General features: G+C 46.1%; 1 protein-coding gene and 1 long non-coding RNA gene across 3 annotated transcripts; one reads left to right on the forward strand and one right to left on the reverse strand.

Annotated features, from left to right (window-relative positions):
* Positions 1-706: 706 nt before the first annotated feature.
* Positions 707-11,687, reverse strand: LOC121025410 (rhox homeobox family member 1-like). The gene is made up of 3 exons (XM_040467957.1): positions 9,746-11,687; positions 4,961-5,006; positions 707-958 (listed from the first exon to the last, which is right to left on the reverse strand). Exons 1-3 carry the CDS (start codon positions 10,186-10,188, stop codon positions 842-844), a joined length of 606 nt encoding a protein of 201 aa, XP_040323891.1. The 5' UTR covers positions 10,189-11,687; the 3' UTR covers positions 707-841.
* A 2,759-nt stretch (positions 11,688-14,446) lies between these two features.
* On the forward strand, positions 14,447-21,362 carry LOC121025411 (uncharacterized). Of its 2 annotated transcripts, XR_005788038.1 has the most exons (4): positions 14,447-14,545; positions 19,031-19,304; positions 19,954-20,085; positions 21,321-21,362. It is a non-coding gene; the product is annotated as an uncharacterized LOC121025411 (long non-coding RNA). The 2 variants fall into 2 exon arrangements; XR_005788037.1 differs by lacking the exon at positions 21,321-21,362 and having other exon boundaries at positions 19,954-20,165.
* The last annotated feature ends 3,447 nt before the right edge of the window (positions 21,363-24,809 follow it).

The following is a 24,809-nucleotide window of genomic DNA, read 5'->3' on the forward strand; positions in this document are numbered from 1 at the left end:
CTTGCTCTGAGCAGCAGTAAACCAACAGGCCCCCTTTTAGTGTTTGGAATTGGGGTGCTCTCAAGGATGTGAAGGGTGACAAAATGCTTCTGAGCTGGGGAAGGATCAATAATGTGCTTTCCTCGGCTGGTGGGGGGAGGGGGGAAAAAGGGAGAAGAGCCTCTTTCTGGCCTTGACGGACTCCCTTCTCATTTTTCTTTTAAAGCTGCAGAACCTGTGTGCTAGAATGGATTCCAGTCCCCGGTCTCCTCCGCAAAAGGGCGGGTAGTGGCCAGGATTGGAAACATAGTGTATGCGTGTTCGGTGGCCGCCTTCCCATAAATCCCCGTGAGTAACCTCTTAGGAGGTGTCCCCCAGAGTCCAGGCTTCGGCCTGAACTTGTCAGCATGGACGGAGCTCATCTCTGGAAGAAACACTGCTCTCTCACTAGGGACTCCTCCCACCCCATTTTGCACATACTTGTGGTCCCGAAGGAGCAAGGTGGGGATGACGATGGGGTGAGGGAGGGAGGGATGGTGGAGATACAGGTCAGCGCCGAGTCATCATGGGCACTCGGGGAACTTCTGCGACATGCAGGGCCTCCAGATGGTGACTCAGGGAGGTCTCCTCATGAAAGGAGGCCTCCTCGTCATCCTGTGTAAATGGCATTTCCTTTGCAATTTGCATACACACCCTACTTGCTCCCGTTTGATACACAAAGGCAAAGGCACAGAAAAATTTTCTCTTTATTGATAACACAACTGCGGAGGAGAAAAGGGTGGCAGGGGCAACAAGGCGGCCCGGGTGTCAGTGGCACCGGAAGAACCCATCTCCAATCTGGCTTCTGAACGAGAGCGACATTCTAGGGCCCGTCCAGCATTAGGATGACCAGGTGTTCCAGGTTAGTAGGTGGAGTAGTTGTGGGCATTGATGCCCTCTCAGTTCTCCTGAGCTTGGCTCTCCTGTTCTTAAACCAAACCTGCAGTCAGAGGGAAAAGGGGATCGGTTTAGTACATCGAACAGTTAACGTCCGAAGACAAAAGCCACTACCTACGTGCAAGTGTGTGCACCACTGAGATTTCATGCTGCGCCAAGGGAAGCTGTTTGCTCAGGGAAGTTACCACCACACCCCCTCCCTTTAGCTCCCCCTTAGTGAGCACCAGCTATGTGCCAAATTCCGGAGTCGGCTTATCACTTTGTCCCTCTCTTCCCAATTTTAAGATTCAAATGGTTTCTTCAGGTATCGGATGCAGGTCTACTTATGAGTCGCACCCGCTTCTTGCGGATCAACTACCTGGTAACAGGATAAAGAAGGGTCTGTATCCTGGCGGCTGACGACCACCTGTTACCGCCAGTTACCTCCTGCCGTCTCCTCACTAGGGACGGTGTCACCTTGTTTTGGGGATAATGTGGGCATTGTCAATAGGGGGCCCTATTTAAGGTCATATTGAGGGGAACAGCTTCCTATTTGACAAGCCTATCTTCGGTGCAAAGTAAATAATTAATAGGAAGAAACGCGTTGGGTTTTCAGACAGATTTCCTTCAAGGATGTCTAAGGGGTCATTACTCCTCCGAAACCTCTTGAGAATTAAAAAGCAGTCTGGGGGCGCCTGGGTGGCGCAGTCGGTTAAGCGTCCGACTTCAGCCAGGTCACGATCTCGCGATCCGTGAGTTCGAGCCCCGCGTCAGGCTCTGGGCTGATGGCTCAGAGCCTGGAGCCTGTTTCCGATTCTGTGTCTCCCTCTCTCTCTGCCCCTCCCCCGTTCATGCTCTGTCTCTCTCTGTCCCAAAAATAAATAAACGTTGAAAAAAAAATTAAAAAAAAAAAAAAAGCAGTCTGGTAAGGGAGGCCTCGTCATGGGGTCCCATGGAGTTTGTGGCTCGTCTCACTGGGGCGTGAGAGTTGCGGGGGCCAGGCGCACTGCCTTGATACTTCAACCCGTAGTGTTAAGGAAAGTGGAGGCCAACTTGACCCAAATTAACTAAAATGCTCAAGACTCTTTGGCCGCCCAGGAGTCTAGGGGAAAGAGGCACACCATCGTCACGGTCGTCAATTCTGCTCCAACTTGCCTCACCCTACAAACTTTTCCAGGCTCAGGGCCAGGTCATCTCCCTCTGGCCACAGTTCCAGGATCCCGGACCCGAGCCGCTCTTGTCCAGCAGGGCAGGACAAGGCAGGGCAGGGCAGGGCCCCTCGGAGCTGCTACACAACCAGGAGGTCCCAATCCCATCCCTTTTTCTTAAGGCAAGGTGAAACAGCACTTTAGGAAGGTGGTTGACAACAATGAGGGTAAAGGGGTCATAAAATGGCTTCTTCTTCCTAAATACCTGCCCGATAGTTTTGCAAACAAGCAAACAAAACGGTCAGTTAGACTCGACTATCTTCTCGGTGTCCTAGTTAATGGGGTTAACATTAGATTGAAATCCCTTCAGAAGTTTCCAAACTACGCATCTTGAGTGGCACAAAAGGCCTTCTCTCCCTGCCTGAGGCCTCATGCTTGCACTCCTATTTTAAGATTTGTGGTATTTCTGCTGCATAAATACATAGCTTCAACAAGGCCGGTGTGATCGAGCTCATTCCGGGGTTGGGGGGTGGATCTGAACATACCAGTGGTCAAATGCCCATAAACATAAGATAACGAAAGCTGGCTGTTGTATGGGCTGTATTCTCTCTTCTTAAAATTTTTAAAAAAATGTTTATTTGCTTATTTTGAGAGAGAGAGATAGAGAGGAAGTGGAGGAGGGGCAGAGAAAGAGGGAGAGAGAATCTCAAGCAGGCTCCATGCTGTCAGCATAGAGCCTGATGCGGGGCTCAAACTCACAAACAGTAAGATCATGACCTGAGCTGAAACCAAGAGTCAGAGGCTTAATCGACTGAGCCACCCGGGCGCCCTGATATGGGCTGTATTCTCAACATTGGCTTTACAAAACAGTTCTGTTTGCAAAAGAAAGGAGGAAACCATGTATTAAGTTTCTTGGAGAAATTCAACTATCTGGTTGGGAAATCTGTGAGAACACTGTTTTCTCCCCGATTTGTTTCTTGTGGGTTCTTTCCCCTTCAGAATGCCACTGAGAGTGCATTAGGGAACCCAGGAAGGAGAAAGAGCTAGTCACCAAACCTTAACGTTTTTCTTTTCCTCTGCAATATGCCTTGTCAGCGTGAAAAAGCGATCCCAGTCTGCTCCCAACCTTTCCAGTCTGAGCCAGGCCCCGGGGCCCCAGTCTGCGGTGTTGGGATGCCACTACTCAACAGTCAGCTCTGTTGGGCTGCTTTTCAGGTACTCCCACCACCAGATCTGCAACTGTTCTTTTTTTAGAAATTTTTTAAAGTTTATTTACATTTTTTAGTAATCTCTACACCCAGCATGGGTCTCGAACCCACGACCCGATATCAAGAGTTACATGCTCCTCCTACCGAACCAGCCAGGTGCCCCTGCAACTCCTTTCCATCAATGTACTCACACATGCACTCTGCAGCAAAGCCGATACACCCAGCCTGATTTCCTTTCCTTTCTTTTTTGGGCAAATATCACTTTGCTGTAACTTAAGTGGGTTTTTTTTTTTGGGGGGGGTCACCTTTTTACGGCATGACCTACAAATTAGTCAAAAGTGCCTGAGGGAATGAAAGTATTTAAAATTAACACAATGACTCTATCCCCAAATAAGGGCCACCCAACCCCCAACCAACCAAATTCCACAAAACTCAACTCTTCAAAATAGTATTACCAACATGAAAAAAATTCTTAAAATGTTAGAAATCCTCAAGAGAATATGTGCTTACGTGTTTAATAGATTTGTAGAATTTGTGTAGTACCCAGAAGGCCTATTTTGACTGACATGTAGTTCTTCTCTAACCTTTTCGCCCTTCTTAGGTCAGTTAATATTCATTCAGTACTGGGTGGTTGTTTTTTTTCTTTTTGCTTGTTTCATACTTTAGGCAAATTTTCAAAGCCTGCAAACCGTTCCCCCATTCTCACCGTAACGTGACTGTCCCAGCAATGTTTTCAGGTTGATGCATCAAAATATTCCAGAAAATTAGAACGTAGAGCTCTCACTCTCCACATTGCCTTACCAAACACTTAAAAACAACAGCAAGAGGGCTGGGTTCTCGAACTTTGAAGCTGTCCCTCCACCATCAGTCTTAGCTTCACTAAACAGACACTGGTTACTCGTATAGCATGTTCTGAGCATACATTTCTCCCTCACCCCAATGTTTTTTTTTTAATGTTTATTTTTGAGAGAGAGAGAGAGAGAGAGAGAGAGAGAGACAGAGCACGAGCAGGGGAGGGGCACAGAGAGAGGGAGACACGGAATCTGAAGCAGGCTCCAGGCTCTGAGCTGTCAGCACAGAGCCCGACACGGGGCTCAAACCCACGGACTGTGAGATCATGACCTGAGCCGAAGTCGGATGCTAACCGACTGAGCCTCCCAGGCGCCCCCACCCCAAAGTTTATAAATTCACCCACTTCGCTAAGAGCTTATGCATGGCTTTAACTTAGTATAACCAATCCCTCTCATAACCTGCTCCTCTGTGCATTAATTTGAATACTTCCACAGTCAGCCTGAGCCCCAATATGTCTCCACACATGACTCTTCAAAGGATATCTGTGTTTTGGGTGGTGGGTTCGGCCCTGCAGCCGGCTCTGTGCTGACAGCTTGGAGCCTGGAACCTGCTTCGGATTCTGCGTCTCCTTCTCTCTCTGCCCCTCCCCCGCTCCCCCTTAAAAATTTTTTTTTAAGTAATAAATGAACACTAAAAAAATTTAAGAGAAAGGAATCATGTTCCCTCGGGTAATGGGAAACATCTGTAAGCTGGAGTTCACATACCCCATTTTTCACCCACAAAGACTCCTAAAGTCGATTTATTTGCCAAAGTTAAAAAAGAAAACCGAAAAGACCAACTTGAGAACCCCGGAACAGAAGTGTTACGAGTCCTAAAGCCGGTTTCAGAATGGCTGCCCTGCCATTCAGGTTTACTGACCTGCACTCTGGTTTCGGTCACATTCATGCAGCTTGCAAGTTCTCTTCTGCGGGGAGAAAACCACAAATGTTTAGTATTTGGAGCTGTGGATAAAGTGAAATGTACAGATATACTTTTTATGCTTGTTTTAAAACGTGTACCCTCCCCTCAAGAGCCCACCCCCCAAGTAAACTTTTCTGTAATTCCCAGTTCCAGGCTTGCTACGGTTTCCCCTCAAAATTTAAGGTAGCATTAACATCTTGGTAGTCACGATAAATAATTTTATTGCACTATTTAAAAAAAGAAAAATTCGGGGCTCCGGGGTGGCTCAGTTGGTTAGGCATCCGACTTTGGTTCAGGTCATGATCTCATGGTTTGTGGGTTCAAGCCCCGCATTGGACTCTGTGCTGACAGCTCAGAGCCTGGAACCTGCTTTGGATTCTGTGTCTCCCTCTCTCTCAGTTCCCTCCTCCACTCGCACTCTGTCTCTCTCTCAAAAATAAATAAACACTAAAAAATCTTTTAAATAAAAAATAAAAAATTAATGCAAACAAATATATGATCAACAAATTATCACAGTTTTATTTACTTATTTATTTATTTATTTATTATTTTTTAAGTAAGCTCTATGCCCAATGTGGGGTTTGAACTCACAACCCCGAGATCAAGAGTCACATGCTCTGCTGACTGAGACAGCCAGGTGCCCCTCCAACTTTTTTAAATTTATTTAAAAAATTTTTAAGTAGGCTCTATGTCCTAAGTGGGGTTCAAAGTCTTGACCCTGAGATCAAGAGTCACACGCTCTTCTGACTGAGCCAGCCAGGTGACCCCCTCCCTCAAAATTTTATTTATTTATAAAAAGTTTTTAATGTTTATTATGATTTGTTTTTTGAGAGAGAGACAGACAGACAGAGAGTGAGCAGGGGACGGGCAGAGAGAGAGAGGGAAACACCGAATCTGAAGCAGGCTCCAGGCTCTGAGCTGTCAGCACAGGGCCCGACGCCGGCCTCGAACTCACGAACCGCGAGATCACGACCTGAGCCGAAATCGGACGCTTAACCACCTAGCCAACCAGGCGCCCGCCCCAAAATTGTAAATGAAAGGATCCAGCCCTACAGCTAGCTGCAGGAGAGTACCTTATTCTCCTTAGCCTGATTCCAATAAAATTTTATTTACAAAAGGCTACCAACACAGACGATAAAAAAAAATGTATAAATTATACTACATCAAAATTAAAAACTTCTGTAGACCAAAGTACAAAATCAATAAAGTGAGGGGTACCTGGCTGGCTCAGTCAGTTAAGTGCCTGACTCTTGATTTAGCCTCAGGTTATGATCTCATGGTTTGTGGGGTTGAGTCCCACGTCAGGCTCTGTGTTGAGTGTGGATTGTGCTTAGGATTCTCTCCCTCCCTCTTCCCCCTCTCCAACTAGCACATATGCACTCAGGTGCGTGTGGGCTCTCTCTCTCTCTCTCAAAATAAATTTTCAAACTTCAAAAAAAAATCAGTAGAGTGACAAGGCAACCCTTCAAATGGAGAAAATATGTGCAAATCATATATCTGATAAGGAGTTAACATCCACAATATATTAAGGACTACAACTCAATAAATAAACAAGCAACCGGTTAAGAACTGGGCAAAGGCCTTGGATAGACATTTCTCCAAAGATGATATTAAAATGGCCATGAAAAGATGCTCAACATCACTAATTAGTCATTAAGGAAATGCAAACCAAAACCACACTGCTACCTCATACCGTTAGAATGGATACTATCAAAAAAAAAAAAAAAAAAAAAAAAAAAAAAAACCCAGAAAATAACAAGTGCTGGTGAGGATGTGGGGAAATTGGAACCCTTGTGCAGCCGCTAAGAAAAACAGTTCGGTTCAGGTCATAATCTCATGGTTTGTGGGTTCGAGTTTGTGGGTTTGAGCGCTGCTCAAAAATTTAAACATAGAAATTACCAAATGACCCGACAATTCCATTTCTGAGTATATACCTGAAAGAACTGAACACAGGGTCTTGGAAAGATATTTTGACACCTATGTGCCTAGCAGTGTAATTCCCAAGAGCCAAAAAGTGGAAGCAACCCGAGTGCTCATTAATAATAAATGGATAGGGGCGCCTGGGTGGCTCAGTCAGTTAAGCGTCCGACTTCGGCTCAGGTCATGTTCTCCCGGTTTGTGAGTTCAAGCTCTGCATCGGGCTCTGTGCTGATAGCTTGGAGCCTGGAGCCTGCTTCGGCTTCCGTGTCTCCCTCTCTCGATCAAGAGTCAGATTCTTAACCCACTGAGCCATCCAGCCACCCCTATAGGTAGAATCTAAAAAACAAAAGAGAGATAGACAACCAAAAAGACAGACTGTAATACAGAGAAGAAACTGACGGTTCCCAGAGGGGAATTGGGTCGGGGGACAGGTGAAATTGAGGGGATTAAGAAGTACAAACTTCTAGTTATAAAATAAATAAGTCATGAAAATGAACATACAATATAGGGAATATAGTCAATAATTTGTAATAATGTTCTATGGTGACGGATGGTGACCACACTTATCGTGGTGTGCACTGAGTAATGTATAAAGTCGTTGAATCATTATGTTGTACACCTGAAACCAATATAACACTGTATGTCAATTATACTTCAATAAAAAAGCCAAAAAGCTTACAAAAAATTAAAAGACTGTATGCTATGTAAAATAAACCGGTCACAAAACGACAAAATCACAGACAGGAAGTATAATGGTGGTTACCAGGGGATCGTGGGGTGTATTATTGTGTAATGGTAATAGTTTCAGGTTTGCAATATGAGAAATTTCTGAAAATGAACGGTGGTGATGGTAACATAAGAATAATGTACGTAATGCCACTGAACTGCACAATGAAAAATGGTAAAGACATTTTACGAGTATTTGACCAAAATAAAGAAATCAGGAAAAAAAATGAATAAATTAGTCTTATGGAGAATAAAAATGGGCGCAGGGCTTGAATATGCCCATGAAAAGATCCTCAACATCACTAATCAATACGGAAATACAAATCAAAACCACAATGAAATACCACTTCACAGCCATCGAGACGGCTAATATTAAAAACAGGGGCGCCCAGGGGCGCCTGGGTGGCGCAGTCGGTTAAGCGTCCGACTTCAGCCAGGTCACGATCTCGCGGTCCGTGAGTTCGAGCCCCGCGTCAGGCTCTGGGCTGATGGCTTGGAGCCTAGAGCCTGCTTCCGATTCTGTGTCTCCCTCTCTCTCTGCCCCTCCCCTGTTCATGCTCTGCCTCTCTCTGTCCCAAAAATAAATAAAAAACGTTGAAAAAAAATTAAAAACAAACAAACAAACAAACAAAAAAAAAACAGGGGCGCCTGGCTGGCTCAGCCAGTGGAGCGTGTGACTCTTGATCTCGGGCTTGTGAGTTCAAGCCCCACCTGGGGTGTAGAGATTACCTAAAAATAAAATGTTTTAAATAAATAAACAAGTGTTAACAAGAATGTGAAGAAATTGGAATCCTTGTGCACTTGCAGCCACTGCGGGACACAGCACAGTAGCTGCTTGAAAAATTAAAAACAGGCTTACCAAACGATCTAGCAATTCTGGATATCTACCCCAAATGATTGAAAACAGTGACTCCAACTGCTATTTGCACGCCCATGTTCACAACAGCGCTATTCACAATAGCCAAAAGGTAGAAGCCACTCAAGTGCCCACTAATAAATGAATAGATCAATGAAATTCCCACTCAACCCTAAAAAAGGAAGGGAATTCTGAGACACGCTACATCGTGGATGAACCCCGATAACATTATAGTAAGTGAAATACTTCAGGCATAAAAAGAAAAATACTGTGTAATCCCACTTATATGAGGCACCAACAGTAGTCAAATTCATCAGAACACAAAGTAGAAAGGTGATCGCCAGGGGCTGGGGGAGATGGGGGAACAGAGAGTGGTTCAGCGTGCATCCTTTTAGTTTTGCAAGGTGGAAAGAGTTCTGGAGATTCGTTGTAAAAAAAAAATATGAATGCACTTTAGTGAACTATACACTGAAAAAAATGGTTAAGATCGTATATTTTATCTTTACACATATTTTACCACAGTTTTTTTTAATTTATTTTTTTTTTAGTAATCTCTACACCGATAAATGGCTCAAACTTAGGACCCTGAGGTCAAAAGCTGCATGCTCCTCTGAGCCAGCCACGACTCCCTATTTTACCAGCTTTTTAATAAGTCTTTTTTTTTTTAATTTTTTTTTTTTTTTTTGAGAGAGAGAGAGAGACAGAAAGAGCGCGCGCACGAGAGCACTTCAGCGCAGAGCCCGATGTGGGCTCGACTGGGCTCGAACTGACGAACCGGGAGATCAGGACCTGAGCCCAAATCAAGAGTTGGACGCTTAACCGCTTAAACGACTGAGCCACCCAGGCTCCCCTTAAGTCTTTTTTTCTTGAAGTTTGTGCTTGTTTGTGTAATCTCTATGCCTAGGTGGGGCTCGAACCCCGAACTCACGACTCCCAGAGATCAAGAATCCCACGCTCTCCCAACTGAGCCAGCCCGGCGTCCCCACCACAATTTTAAAAAAAAACAAAAAGACGACCCACCACAGATTTCCACAGACTTGTTTCATATAATTACTGTATACAAATATTTCCCTTGATGCACAGAAGGCATTCTCCCCAACCCTAGTCCTTTTTGGTTTAGGAGGGGGAGAAGGAGGTCGGGGGGGGGCGGGTGAGGGTGAAGGGGCAGGGGGGCCGGGAGGGGGTAGGGAAACGATGCCTGGCCGTGAGGCGAAGGGCACTTGCCGGAGCAAGCCACTTACCTTGTGGCCACGTCAGGGTATTGAGTGCGCTGGAAAACGCTTTCCAGCTCCTGCACCTGAAATGCCGTGAACTTAGAGCGCGGGGCTCTGCCGCGGGGCTGACGAGCCCCAGCGGCTGCCACTTGGGGTGGCCCTTCAGCGTGCTGCTGCCCCAGCGCCTGGACGACACCGCTGGCCTCGTGGTTCCCTTCGCCGTCAGGGTTCGCCACGCCTTCACGGTTGATGTCGCCTCCAGAGTTGGCATAGCTGACACCGCCCTGGGGGTTATTGTCGCCCAAGGGGACTAGACTGCCGTCATCAATGTGGCCGTCTTCTTTGGCGTCTGGGGCCGCGTCCTGCACAGGTTCAGATGTGATTTCCACTTCTTGCATCCCCAGCCAGTAGTAGTCGGGGTCACAGTATGCACCCAGGTCACAGTAGTCGCCGCTGGGCAGAGGCTCCATGGCTGTGGTGGGGTGGACGGCCACCGCCTCCGCCCACCCTGTGGTGATCGAGACCAGAGCTGGCCTCTTTTGGCGCCTCGTACCAGTTCAAAGGTTTGGCGCAAGTTCGACGCCTACGTGATCCCCTTTAGACGATTGCTATTGGCTCTCCCTTTCCGCCAACTGAGGTGGGTGGGACTTGCTTCGACACGCAAGTGTCTGGGGCGTGGCCAAAAAATAAGGGCTGTGTGGGGCAAGGCGGGAGCTTGGGTTTGTGCACAATCGGGTCTCTAATTGAAAGTTCGGTTTACCACGCCCCTCTTGAGCAGAGTGGTCTGAGGACGGGATGGTACCGGATTATGCGACCTGATTCGGGGGGCAAATCAGGGACGGGGAGAGATGGGGGTTCGAGACTTCTCACTACCTACAGGAGCCCTTTGGGAAACGTTTTGAGAAAGTCTCATGGTCCAGCCCTCTATATTTGGCAACCTGCACACACGCCAGGCTAATAAGTAAAGTGAAATGAACCGAGTTTCTGCAAGGACACAGAAAGCAGAGCCCACCATGTTTCCCGGGTGCCGAGAGTCGGATGTTGGGGCCGGATTTGTAGAACATTCTAGGTAAGATGCACTCTACAGGAAATCCAATGTGCCCGATGAGAAAGTTCAAGTACTCCGGATTTTTAGTAATGACGCCCCATCGGAGTGCAAGTGTAGACCCCCCAGCCCAGGGCTTAGTGCACCGAGAACTCTTGCATTTTGCTGGCTTAGGAGGCCACAGCGAAGTATGCATCCTCGGTGGTCCTCCACTCGCGCATCTGAGGTAGCATGTCCCCTATACAAGCTCAGCCGTCCCCTGTGCTGGGCTCCTGGCATGAACTCAGGTCAGTTTCCACCTTTCCCCCTGCTGCTCCCTCTCCCCCCGTGCTGCCTTTTTTTCCCTAAAAATATCATCCTGATCTCTTGCTTTGGAAAAAATAAAATTGTATTTATTGTCAAAAGAGATCCAGGCCAGTGTAAGGGAGGAAGATTTTTTCCTTCCGTCCTTCAAGGTCTTCTAGCTGGTTTAGGAATTAAATTGACATGAGACAGTTTGACAGGAGAAAAAACAGTTTTATTGCGTGAACACAGTGGCCAAATAATGACAGTGACACCTCAAGAAATAACCAAGGCATCTCTGAGGAATTGGCAGGGCAAAGAAAACTTGTGTTTGGGAGCTTCGATTCAGAAGGAATTCTAAACAGAATTTGGGCTGGGGTAGTAAATTAGGAAAGGGTGACAAGGGGTGTTAAGGGGTGTTTACACAGCCTTCTCTGCTCTATGGAGGATGTCTCTTTACTTCCTGGTACAGGGAGGGTAACTTTCACGATTTATTTCTTACTTTTCTGGAGACAAAGGGGGCTCGGGGTGTTCTTTTTGTATTGGCTGTTTCTTGTATTATTATTATTATTATTTTTAACATTTATTTATTTTTGAGACAGAGAGAGAGAGAGAGAGAGAGAGAGCGAGCATGAACGGGGAGAGTCAGAGAGAGAGAGAGACACAGAATCCGAAACAGGCTCCAGGCTCTGAGCTGTCAGCACAGAGCCCAACGTGGGGCTCGAACTCACGGACTGCGAGATCATGACGTGAGCCAAAGTCGGGACGCTTAACCGACTGAGCGACCCAGGTGCCCCTGTATTGGCTGTTTATTAAGTAATTTTTATTTAAAATAATCAATATGCCAGGGTGCCTGGGTGGCTCAGTCAGTTAAACATCTGACCCTTGAATTCAGTTCTGGTCACGATCTCATGGTTTGTGAGATCAAGCTTGGCATCAGGCTCTGCACTGAGAGCTCAGAGCCTGCTTGGGATTCTCTCTCTCTCTCTCTCTCTCTCTCTCTCTCTCTCTCTAATTTTTTAATGTTTATGTATTTTTGAGAGAGACAGAGCGCAAGTGGGGGAGGAGCAGAGAGAGAAGGAGACAGAATCCGAAGCAGGCTTCAGGCTCCGAGCTGTCAGCACAGAGCCCGGCATGGGCTCAAATCCACGAACCTAGAGATCATGACCTGAGCCGAAGTCGGATGCTTAACTGACTGAGTCACCCAGGCGCCCCTCTCTTTCTCTTGCTCGCTCTCTGCCCTCCCCCGCTAGTGCTCTCTCACTCTCTCAAAATAAATAAACATTGAAAAATAAATAAAAATGAAATGAAATCATCAATATTCCAAAGTGGCACATTTTGGAGTCGTCTGCCCTTGACCCCTATACCAGATTGAGGGCTCTATGGTTCTCTCTTCAAGATGTGTTTCGTAATGGGGTGCCTCCGTGGCTCAGTTGGTTAAGCATCCGACTCTTGATTTCAGCTCAGGTCATGATCTCACGCTTTGTGGGCTGGAACCCTGCATCGGGCTCTGTGCTTTCAGGGTGGAGCCTGCTTGGGATTCTCTCCCTCTCTTTGGGTTCCTCCCCGACTCACGCTGCTTTGGTCTCTCTCAAAATAAATAAACTTAAAAAAAAAAAAAAACCATGTGTTTTGTAGATGCTTTGGGAGGTGTTAATATCCTGAACATTACATGCAGTTTCTAATAATGAGCCCTATGCTTCGTATTACACATGATTCATCTTCTTTTTACTATGGCAACCATCAGTGTTTTCAGCATCATCCTGTGAAAGAAATTAAACAATTGGTGGGGGCCTTTGTAAGATGTATGCACCTTGCCTACCGTGCCTAATGGATAAGCGTCGCTGCAGGATGGCTCAGAGATCAGCTGAAACATGGTGACTGACCAAGTCACGTTTAGAAAAGATGTCAAGGAGGTGGGGGGGGGGGCGCCTGAGTGGCTCCGTCAGTTGAGCGTCTGACTCTTGATTTCGGCTCAGTTTGTGAGTTTGAGCCTTGAGTCAGGCTCCATGCTTCAGCATGGAGCCTGCTTGGAATTCCTTCTCTCCCCCAAAAATAAAATGAGCATTTAAAAAAAATTTTTTTTTAAAAAAAGAAGAAAAGATGTCAAGGGATGGCGATCCCACGGCCTCTCTCTGACTTTAACCAAGATGTTTCGTCCTCAGGCTGACTCTTCCGGATTATGCAGGCCTCTCCCTCCCTTGGCTAGGATCCCGATGATGAATTTTCAGTCTTGGATCCGTTGTTATGTGGGAGAAATACAAGAGTTTTCCTCACGGCTTGCATTAGACTATCTAGAGCAGCTGTGACGTCTCAGACGTGTTCTCGCACATCTCTGTCCGCAGTGTACTCCCCCGTCATCTAACCCACAGTCCCTCGTGTACCCCAGGGGAGCGTTGCCCGAACTCCATACCACCCACGCTAGTATTTGTTTACAATTTTTAAGCTAAATTTAATCTACTTTTTATTTTAAACTTCAGGTGGGGCCCTATTCTTTTTTTTTTTTTATTTTTAATGTTTCTTTATTTTTGAGAGAGAGAAAGGGACAGAGTGCAAGCAGGGGAGAGGCAGAAAGAGAGGGAGACAGAAAATCCAAAGCAGGCTCCAAGCTGTCAGCACAGAGCCCAATGTGGGGCTCGAACCCGTGAATCGTGAGATCATGACCTGAGCCGAAGCCAGGCACTCAACCGACTGAGCCACTCAGGCGCCCCAAGGGGAGCCCTATTGTAAGCCAAAGTAGCCAGGAATCATGATCTGGTGTGACAGGTTTATGAGAGCAAATCTGGAGCCAGACTACAGAGGTCTAAATCCTGGCTTCGCTTGCCACGAGCTATCTGGCTAATCTGGCGAGCTGCGTATTCTTACTTTGCCTTGGTTTCATCATCTTTAAAATAGGAATGACAGGGGTACCTGGGTGGCTCAGTCGGTTAAGTGTCCGACTTCGGCTCAGGTCATGATCTCGCGGTTCCGGAGTTCGACCCCACATCGAGCTCTCTGCTGTCAGCGTGGAGCCTGCTTCGGATCTTCTGTCTCCCTCTCTCTGCCTCTCCCCTACCTGCATGTGCTCTCTCTCAAAAATAAATAAGTATTAAAAGAAGAAGAAGAAGAATGTAATAACAGTGACCATGCATTAAATGCCTATTCTAGGCCAAACAGAAGGACAAGCACTATAGAAGTTATAGTCACCGGCACAGCAGGGTCGAATTCATATTTTCAGCATCAGATCGTCCTGGCTTCCTCGTGTAGAATGGTCATGGGAGAGAAAAGGTGAAAGCAGGGAGCCAGGAGGCTAATGCAACATTCTGCTTTAAGATAACAGTGGTTAAGGTTAAGGCTTTAAGATAACAGTGGTTAGGGTTAAGGCATGCGGGAAAAGTGAAAGGTTTGGGGATGTGTGTTTCAGGTGGAGTTAAGAGGATTTGCTGATGGATTGGAGGCTTGGAGCGGAAGAAAGAGGTTACATGCATTCACTCATTGGACCCTCACGAAAACCCAGTGAGGTAGGCACTGTCATTCTCCACGTTTTTCAGGTGAGGAAGCTGAGAGACGGGCTCATGCATTGGCCCGGGATTCACAGCAAGCCAGGCTTTGGACCTGCACTCTTAACTGTCTCTTCCCAGTTATTAGTGGCCTTTTTTTTTTTTTTTAATTTTTTTAATGTTTATTTATTTTTGACAGAGAGAGAGAGACAGAGCATGAGCAGGAGAGGGGCAGAGAGAGAGGGAGACACAGAATCCGAAGCAGGCTCCAGGCTCTGAACTGTTGGCACAGAGCCCGACGCGGGGCTCGAACTCACGGACCGTGAGATCATGACCTGAGCCAAAGTCGGATGCTCAACTGACTGAGCCACCCAGGCACCCCGTTAGTGGCCTTTTCCTGCTCCCCACGATGCACCTCTTTTCCTATTGCCTTTTCTTCTTATGCTCTTTAAGTACTTTTTCCCTCCTTTCTCCCTTGACTGAGGATAAAACCCAGGGATCTCACTGAGACCAGTGAGGGTCAAATAGTTAAAGACGCAAGTGAGCGAGTCCCGTCCTGTGGATTCCCTAGATGCAGCGAAGGGCTTGAGGGCCTTTCCATGTTCTGAATCACCACGAAGACCACGTTGGTGGGCCACAGACTCAGTGGGTCTATCTCTGGTTAATGTGCCAAAAACACAAAACGAAACAAAACAACCGATATTTGTAAATGCAGACAGAAAGCTTAAGGGTTTTTTCCATTTTATTGAATTTTTTTTAAATTTACATCCAGATTAGCATCTAGTGCAACAATGATTTCCGGAGTAGATTCCTTAGTGCCCCTGACCCATTTAGCCCATCCCCCTTCCCACACCCCCTCCAGCAACCCTCAGTTTGTTCTCCATATTTATGAGTCTCTTCTGTTTTGTCCCCCTCCCTGTTTTTATATTATTTTTGTTTCCCTTCCCTTGTGTTCATCTGTTTTGTCTCTTAAAATCCTCATATGAGTGAAGTCATATGATATTTGTCTTTCTCTGACTAATTTCGGAAAGCTTAAGTTTTTAAGTATTATTGTTATTTTTCCTTTTAGAGAGAGAGTGCACGTGGGGGAGAGGGGCAGAGGGAGAGAGAGAGAGAGAGAGAGAGAGAGAGAGAGAGAGAGAATCCCAAGCAGGCTCCATGTGGAGCCCGACATGGGACTCGATCCCACGACCTGGGATCATGACCTGAGCCAAAATCAAGAGTCAGATGCTCAACCCACTGGGCCATCCAGGCGCCCCCACATACAGAAAGTGTAAAAGAAAATATAGCATCACTTCAGAGCACACTCACACGATTTTCAGAAAAAGAAAGGATTTGTGGGGCGCCTGACTGGCTCAGTTCGAGGAGCGTGCAGCTCTTGATCTTGGGGTCATGAGTTTCAGCCCCACGTTGGCTGTAGAGATTATTTAAAGAAATAAAAACAAAAAAAAAAAAAAGAAAAAGAAAGGATTAGTGAGCTGTTAACCCTCAGAAAGGGTTTCCATATCCTTCCTCATGACAGACTCTAGGGTTTTTCTTTGTGATTTGGCCTATTGGGGGCAGGAGCGGGGGAGGCTACATCATTCGGCGTGTGTATCGTGCCAAAGGGGGACCCAAGTCGAGTGAGCGGCATATTCATAGATATCCTGAATCTTGAGTGTTCGCAGTAGATGTGCCCTTACCCGAACTCTCCTGGTACTGCCCCCTCCACTCTTTTTTTCACTAGCTCCAATCTTGTGTTCGAAGCCCTGTTTGCCTGTCCTAAGAGCGCTCTGCTGTACCATGAGTATGGGTCTCTCCTGCCTAGGCAAAGATACTCAATCTCGGACTAGAAGATTCTGCCCCGTGTTTATTTTCACCCGAAGATTCTTCTGACTTATTCAAAAGCCTCCAACATTGTGTAAAATCAAAGATAGGCTTTCTGAAAATCAGCAGGCCTGGGCCAGGCAGCAGCTAGCTGTGAGTGAGTATTGGAGAAGTCCCTTATTTTTCCTTATGTTTCTGGACGTTGACCCACGTCTGCAAGAGGAGATATTTAGATTTTGGACATTCAGATATTAAGACTCGTTCTTAGGAATCTGCCAGGCAGGCTTGCGATTCCACAATTCTATCAATCTATGCTCAAAAGAAGCTTATCAGGCTTCTATGAGTTTGCTCCCTTAAAAGAAAAAAAACAATAGCCTTTTCTATAATCTTATTAACGCTGTTCCCCATAGATCATTAAAATGTCTTTTGTCCAGAGGTGGCCGGGTGGCTCAGTCGGTTGAGTGTCTGACTTGATTTTGGCTCAGGTCATGACCCCGGGGTTGCGAGATAGAGCCCTGCATGGAGGTCCACGCTGAGTGTGGAGCCTGCTTAAGTCTCTCTCTCTCTCTCTCTCTCTCTCTCTCTCTCTCTCTCTCTTCCTCTGCCCCTCTCCCCTGCTTGTGCTCTCTCTCTCTCTCTCAAATAAAAAAAAAAAAAGAGGGGTACCTGGGTGGCTCAGTCAGTTTAGCGTCCGACTTTGACTCAGGCCATGATCTCATGGTCTGTGAGTTCAAGCCCCACATCGGGCTCACTGCTGTCAGTGCAGAGCCCTCTTTGAATCCTCTGTCCCTCTCTCTCTTTCTGCCCCTACCCTGCTCACACGCGCTCTCTCTCTTATAAATAAATTTTGAAAAACATTAAAATTAATTAATTAATTGTTGTTTTTAAAAAGCCCTGGGTGGGCGGGGCGCCTGGGTGGCGCAGCCGGTTGAGCGTCCGACTTCAGCCAGGTCACGATCTCGTGGTCCGTGAGTTCGAGCCCCGCGTCGGGCTCTGGGCTGATGGCTCGGAGCCTGGAGCCTGTTTCCGATTCTGTGTCTCCCTCTCTCTCTGCCCCTCCCCCGTTCATGCTCTGTCTCTCTCTGTCCCAAATAAATAAATAAACGTTGAAAAAAAATTAAAAAAATAAAAATAAAAATAAAAAGCCCTGGGTGGCTCAGTCCATTAAGCATCAGACTCTATGGTTCGTGATGAGTTCCAGCCCCGCATCAGGCTCTGCACTGACAGCGTGGAGCCTACTTGGCACTTTCTGTCTCCCTCTCTCTCTCTGTCCCTCCCCAGGTCGTGCTTGCTCTCTCTCTCAAAACAAACCAACCTTTTAAATAATAAAAAAAATATGAAATATACATTAAAAAAAAGAGTTTAAAATGCCTTTCTTCCAGAGTGATAAATCTTTGAACATGCTCTGGGCCCAAATGTTCATTTCACATACATTTCTTTAACATTTGTGCATACTATGTACAAGACATTACTGCAAATACTTTCCAAATAGTAACGGATTTTTCTTCACTACAACACTCACTGGGAAGGACCCCATGCAGTGTAAGTGTTTTTGGAGGCACTAGGCACTGGGCAGGAATCTGCAGTTGTACTCTGACATGAATTCATTACTAAGACTCTGGGGCACTTAAGCCTTCTCAAGTGGCACAGTGCGTGTCTTGCAGAGTGCATATGACCACCCGGAGAGCCAGACCAACCTAGCCCCGTGATTCTACCTACTCCCAGAGCTCTAGGTAGCATGGAGGGCTTTGACTTCAGCATCATTACAAATACAAATTCGAGCCATCCGGGCGCCCCAAAAGCCATTCCTTTTACGATATATCTTATTAGTGCACACAATTCTTTTTTTTTTAATGTTTATTTATTCGTTTGGGGAAAGAGAGAGAGGAAGCGCTCATGAGTGGGGCAGCGGCAGAGAGAGAGGGAGGGAGAGAATCCAAAGCAGGCTCCTCGCTGTCAGCCCAGAGCCCGACTTGGGGCTCGAACCCACGAACCACAGGATCATGACCTGAGCCGATATCAAGAGCTTGATGCTTAACCAACCGAGCCCTCCAGGCGCCTCAGTACACACACTTCCAATGGCAAATATATTCTTCGCCACTCAAATACTGTGCAAAATTTATATTTGTAAATATTTTACATAATTTTGTATTTTACATAATTTTGATTTTACATAATTATGTATTTTACATAATTTTGCCACACCTGGACATTTGTGCACCAGCAGGGTCCCATCTGCCACAACTGGTGGTGAGAAAGCCAATAGTCAACGTCTTACGTGTTAGTCCGAAGGCTTTGAACCTGAAGCCGACACACCATCACTGAGGCCAGATACTCCAAGAGGACCCTACTCGGCTGCTAGTTATACCTCCACCAGATCATAGATCCCCGGGGACCCCAGCACAGTCTGTAGAGAAGCACAGCTACATCGACAGCACTGAGGACAAGGAGCCTTCACCCAGACACAGCAGTGATGAAACTGGTCGTTTAGGAGTCAGGGAGGACCAGGAAGGACGGCACGGTCAGTGCCTGGATGGTGACAGGTGCTTCAGCAAACTCTACGAAACGAACTTTCTCTGGGACAGCAGGATGGACTGAGCTGTATCTGCTGCTCTTAGTTTGGGGCCCTGGGCCTCCTCCTGCCCTTGAAGCTGGGCATTCAATGTCACGATCTCTCTCTTTGCTTTTCCTCCTCTCCAGATGCGAACCCTCCTGTGATCCTGGCAATTGCATCAGAAGATGAGGAGGAAATACACTGTGAACCTAAGGAAAGAGCAGCAGCGCCGGCAAAAGGCCACGGCCGTGCAGGAGCTCCTGGCCCCATGGACAAAGAGGACCCGGAGGGTGCTGGGCTGAAGCTCAGGCAGCTTGGGGACGGGCAGCAGCCCCACTCCCACGCCACTTTGAGCCCGTTGCGGCTGCAGGAGCAGGAGGGCGTTTTACAATGAATTCCCCACTTGCACATGTTGCCACAGTAACCGGCATGCACAGGCAGCATCTGCTTTCCGGGGAGCACTGGTTGGATCCACCCTCATTCTCTCTCAGGGAGCCTCATTTTCTCCCTTCCTGAGCCAAAGGCTGGGGGGGGGGGGCAAGGCCACTAGGGCTCTCCTGACCTCAGGCACCAGGGTGGAGGCAATGCTTCCTGGGCACCAAGGTAAATATTTTCATGCAGCATTAAAATGAATCAAGCAGTGTGGGTGGTACCTGGGTGGCTCAGTCAGTTGAGCATCCAATTCTCGCTTTTGGCTCAGGTTATGATCCCAGGGCTGTGCGATCAAGCCCCACGTGGGACTCTGCAGTGACCGTGGAGCCTGCTCAAGATTTTCTCTCTCTCTCTCTCTCTCTCTCTCTCTCTCTCTCTCTCTCTCTTTCTCTCTCCCTCTGCCCCTCTCTCCCACTCACGCTATCTTTCTCTCTTTAAAAAAATAAAATAAAATGAATCAAGCAGGGAAATGTTAGCACGATGCTAGCTAGGTTTTTGTAAACAGTCTTTGAGTGAAATCAGGGTGAGGAGAGTAAGGGGTGGCCAGCTGTGTAAGCGAAGGGTCAGATTCTGCCTTTCTTTAAAATTGCGACACTTTGTTCATAGTAATAATTATTTTTTTTTAATTGTGCACCAGGTATCATTTATCAGGAATCTGGAGTTTTTGATGCCCTTTAAATTTAGTGTGGAGGAAAAAAACATCCCTAAAGCAAGGCCTCAATCTGAATATTACAGAACAATGTACTGGGGGAGAGGTGTTGTGGAATAGGTATGTATGTATGTAAGTAAACTCTACTCCCAACTTGGGGCTTAAGCTCATGAATCCTGGATCAAGAGTCACATGCTTGGGGCGCCTGGGTGGCTCAGTCAGTTAGGCGTCCGACTTCAGCTCGGGTCATGATCTCACGGTTCGTGGGTTTGAGCCCCGCATAGGTCTCTGTGCTGACAGCTCAGAGCCTGGAGCCTGCTTCGAATTCTGTGTCTCCCTCTATCTCTGTTCCTCCCCCACTCATGCTCTGTCTCTCTTGCTCCTTCAAAAATAAATAAAAACATTGATAAGAAAATTAAAAAAAAAAAGAGTCGCATGCTTTACTGACTGAGCCAACCAGGCACCCCTGGATAGGCGTGTGTGTGTGTATGTGGGTAGGTAGGTATGTAGTTTTAACAAGGATTTTAATTCTTTTTTTAAAATTTCGTTTTAAGTTTATTTATTTATTTTGGGAGAGAGAGTGAGCAAGCATGGGGGGAGGGGCAGAGAGAGAATCCCAAGCAGGTTCCGCAGGCTTAACTGACTGAGCCACCCAGGGCCCCTGGAGTAGGTATTTAAAAAGCATGCATGAACTGAATGTGATGTATTTCATTTCCTCTACAACTCCTCATACTGAATGTGATTCGCTCACCTCAGAAGGGAGCTTCCAAGAAGCATATGCATGTGACTAAAGCCAGCACCCAGGCTAATATATGTGAAAAAAAGTATGTGGTGAGAAATAATTAGCCATGTTTGGAAAGTAGGTTTTTTGTTTGCTTTTGAAAAGGAGTTTATTTTTCAGTAATCTCTACACCCAGTGTGGGGCTCAAACCCACAAACCTGAGATCAAGAGTCGCATGCCTCATGGGCTGACCCAGCCAGGCGCCCCTGGAAAGTAAGTTTCGAACCTTGGGTCTTTGTGAGTGGAAAATAGGATATATAATCCCCGGTTTATCGGACTTTCCCATTACCAGAAGGAATATGATTTCTTTAAAGTAAAAAAAATAATAATGAGGGTCACCTGGCTGGCTCAGTTGGAAGGGCATGCAACCTACATTTATTATATTTATATCTACTTTAATGTTTATTTACTTTAGTATTTATATTTATATGTAATATTTAATGTGTAAATTTAATTTAATTTACTTATGTTTATTATCGATAAGGATAATATATTAATGAATAAGGATAATATCAATGGTATATAAATATTATATATAAATACATATTTTCTCCTTTTTTTTTTTTTTTTTTAGTAGGCTTCACACCCAGCGTGCAGCCCAATGCGGGACTTGAACTCACGACCCTGAGATCAAGACCTGAGCTGAGATCAAGAGTCAGACGCTTAACCGACTGAGCCACCCAGGTGCCTCCAAACCATGTATTTGCATGTGCATATGCATGTATACATAAATTAGGGTGGACTTCTGTGCGGAGACCCTCTATAAGATGGGGGAGAGAAACGTCCCTGCCATAGAATTGGTGAGAGCACATATGTAAGTACCTGGCACAATGTCTGGCCACAGAAGAAGCCCTCAGAAATGCCCACTACTATTATTTCATAACACGTCCTATTACCACAGCATAACCCGCGGTGTAGGTGGCATGATGGAAAAAGGCATGATTAGAAATGACACATTCTCTGGGCGCCTGGGGGGCTCAGTTCGTTGAGCATCTGACTCCCGATTTCGGCCCAGGTCATGATCTCACTGTCAGGAGATTGGGCTCCGTGCTGTAAGACCCCATTGGGGATTCTCTCTCCCTCTCCCTCTCCCTCCGCTTCTCCCCTGCACGTGCATATGCGCACGCACACTCGCGTACTCTCTCTCTCAAAATAAGTAAACGTTAAAAAATTAAAAATTCTAGAAAAGAAATTACATTCTCATTCTTTTAGAGACACTGAAATATCTACGAATGCAACGATGTGGTGTCTCTATTTGCATCCAAATAATTATGTTCAACTGGTTAGGGTATTGATGAGACAAGGCAGGCTGTGAATAATTGTTGAGACTGAGATTAGTCCATAAGGTATGTCTTGTGATTCTCTCTGCTTTTGTGTACGCTTGACATTTCACATAATAAAAAACATGTTTTTATGGTTTTTTTTTAAAGTTTTATTTACTTAAGTAATCTTTGCGCCCAATGTGGGGCTTGAACTCGTGACCCCAAGATCAAAAGTCACATGCTCTAGGGGCGCCTAGGTGGCTCAGTCAGTTGAGTGCCCGACTTCAGCTCAGGTCATGATCTCACAGCTTGTGAGTTTGAGCCCTGCATCGGGATCTGTGCCGACAGCTCAGAGCCTGGAACCTGCTTCGGATTCTGTGCCTCCCTCTCTCTCTGCCCCTCCCCCACTCACGCTGTGTCTCTCTCCTTCAAAAATAAATAAACATTAAGAAATTTATTTATTTATTTTTTTAATTTTTTTCAACGTTTTTTATTTATTTTTGGGACAGAGAGAAACAGAGCATGAACGGGGGAGGGGCAGAGAGAGAGGGAGACACAGCATCGGAAACAGGCTCCAGGCTCCGAGCCATCAGCCCAGAGCCTGACGCGGGGCTCGAACTCACGGACCGCGAGATCGTGACCTGGCTGAAGTCGGACGCTCAACCGACTGCACCACCCAGGCGCCCCAGAAATTTTTTTTTTAAAGTCACATGCTCTTCCAACTGAACCAGCCAGGCGCCCCTAAAAAATATGCTTTTAAATGATCAGGGTTATAAACTCAAATGCTGACAGACGCAGGTGACAGGAGACCAGCAAGGAGAGTGGAGACTGGTGAACTGAGAAAGAATAGATCTTTTTCAAAGGGGATGGCCAGTACTCAGCTCCAGCTGAGTGTACTGGGGGGAATGTTGGGCCAAGACTACCAGATTTTCCAGTTTGTTATTTTTTTCAAGACTGGCCCCAAATCCAAATGTTTATATGAAACCTTCCATTCTTTAAATGTTGGCAACTAACTGGGGCGTCTGGGTGGCTCAGTCAGTTGGGCGTCTGACTTTAGCTGGGGTCATGATCTTGCGGTTCGTGAGTTCGAGCCCCGAGTCGGTCGGGCTCTATGCTGACAGCTCAGAGCCCAGAGCCTGCTTTGGAGTCTGCGTCTCCCTCTCTTTTTGCCCCTCCCCACTCACACTCTGTCTCTCAAAAATGAATAAATGTTAAAATTTTTTTTTTCAATGTTGGCAACTAACTGAAATATGTATCAAGAAGTGTGCTGGCCATCTAAAAAAGGCCTGCAGAATAGATTAGATTCAGGCTGCAGCTGCCAATGTGCAACCTTTGCCTGAGAAGCTGACATTCAACAATTTTCATTCTCTGGGGCAGAAGAATGTAATCGAAAGCACCCCTAAAGCTAACAATCCCAGGATGCCATTGTTCTACCTTCTTCTGTTTACAAGTCCTGCTCCCACACATGCTTTGTTTTCTCCTTCTCTGTCCGTGACTGTGCGTTTCTCTCACTTGGTCCTTCACTCTGCTTACCTAGTTCTGATCTCAAATTTCTGACCACCGAGGACCAAGACATCTGAGTGTCCAGGGCAGGAGGCCCTACGGTAATAAATCAGACCCCACTTGACCTGATCATACTCGCAGGAACATTTTGTAGCTGTTCCTAATGATAAGTGGGCGTCTTTGGGAGAGTCTCAGGAAATACTGGGCCTCAGAGACAAGGCAACAGGCTGGGAAGTTCAGAGTACCCTGGAGAAGAAAAATGGGATTTCATGAAACTTATATGTCTTGTGGTCAAAAACAATCTCCCGAGGTTCAGCAGTTCCTTCAATCTCCTGTGTTTCTTTTTCTTCTATTAAATGAAGTAAAATTTAAATTTAAGATTTTTCATCTTGTTTACCACATATGTAGTATGATTCCAGTCTTATTAGGTTCACTCTGCATACACACATCCATTCACCCTTTCTTCTTCATCCTTGTGTGTGTAGGGGTGTCTGTAAGAATATCAAGCAATATTGAATATCACCAATACCAACTCTGATTATTTCTTCTTCATGAAATGTGAGTAGATTTGTTCTTTCGGCTTTGGACTTCTATGAATTCCTTGAATTTTCATAATGCCAATCATGCCTTATGACTAAAATAAAATATTATATAAAAGAGCAAAAGAACAGAAATTCAAAACATTTTAACGTTTATTTATTTTTTGGGGGACAGAGAGAGACAGAGCATGAACGGGGGGAGGGGCAGAGAGAGAGGGAGACACAGAATGGGAAACAGGCTCCAGGCTCCGAGCCATCAGCCCAGAGCCTGACGCGGGGCTCGAACTCACGGACCGCGAGATCGCGTCCTGGCTGAAGTCGGACGCTCAACCGACTGCGCTATCCAGGCGCCCCTCAAAACATTTTAAATGCATCAATATTTTAATCTTGTTGATTTCCAAGATTGGAAAATAAATTTGCCCTGGCAGATAAAGTGCAGAACTTTCATTTATATTTGAATTTCGAATAAACGACAAATAATGTTTTAGTATAAATATGTCCCGAATATTGCATGGGACATTCTCATTGAAAAAATAGTGTTATTTGTCTGTAATTAAAACGTGATTCAGCCTCCTGTATTTTTTATACTGAATAATGCAGCAGCAATATAAACATATTGCCATTTCTATAGAAAATACTTTCAATACTTTGTACTTTTTTTCCCATTCCATTCACATTTTTCTTTTAATTCAGGAGAGATTTAAAAATATGTGCTTTGAGGGGCGCCTGGGTGGCTCAGTTGGTTAAGCATAGGACTGT

This window comes from Herpailurus yagouaroundi, unplaced genomic scaffold (assembly GCF_014898765.1).
Source record: "Herpailurus yagouaroundi ecotype Mexico unplaced genomic scaffold, PumYag 67641, whole genome shotgun sequence".
NCBI lineage: Eukaryota > Metazoa > Chordata > Mammalia > Carnivora > Felidae > Herpailurus > Herpailurus yagouaroundi.

Bases quoted from the DNA above. Each gene is read 5' to 3' on its own strand.
- LOC121025410 (XM_040467957.1), bottom strand. From the start codon at position 10,188: ATGGAGCCTCTGCCCAGCGGCGACTACTGTGACCTGGGTGCATACTGT. The intron at 5,007-9,745 runs GTAAGTGGCTTG...TTCTCCCCGCAG, and splicing joins TACCCTGACGTGGCCACAAG to AAGAGAACTTGCAAGCTGCA. The intron at 959-4,960 runs GTCAGTAAACCT...CTCTGACTGCAG, and splicing joins TGACCGAAACCAGAGTGCAG to GTTTGGTTTAAGAACAGGAG.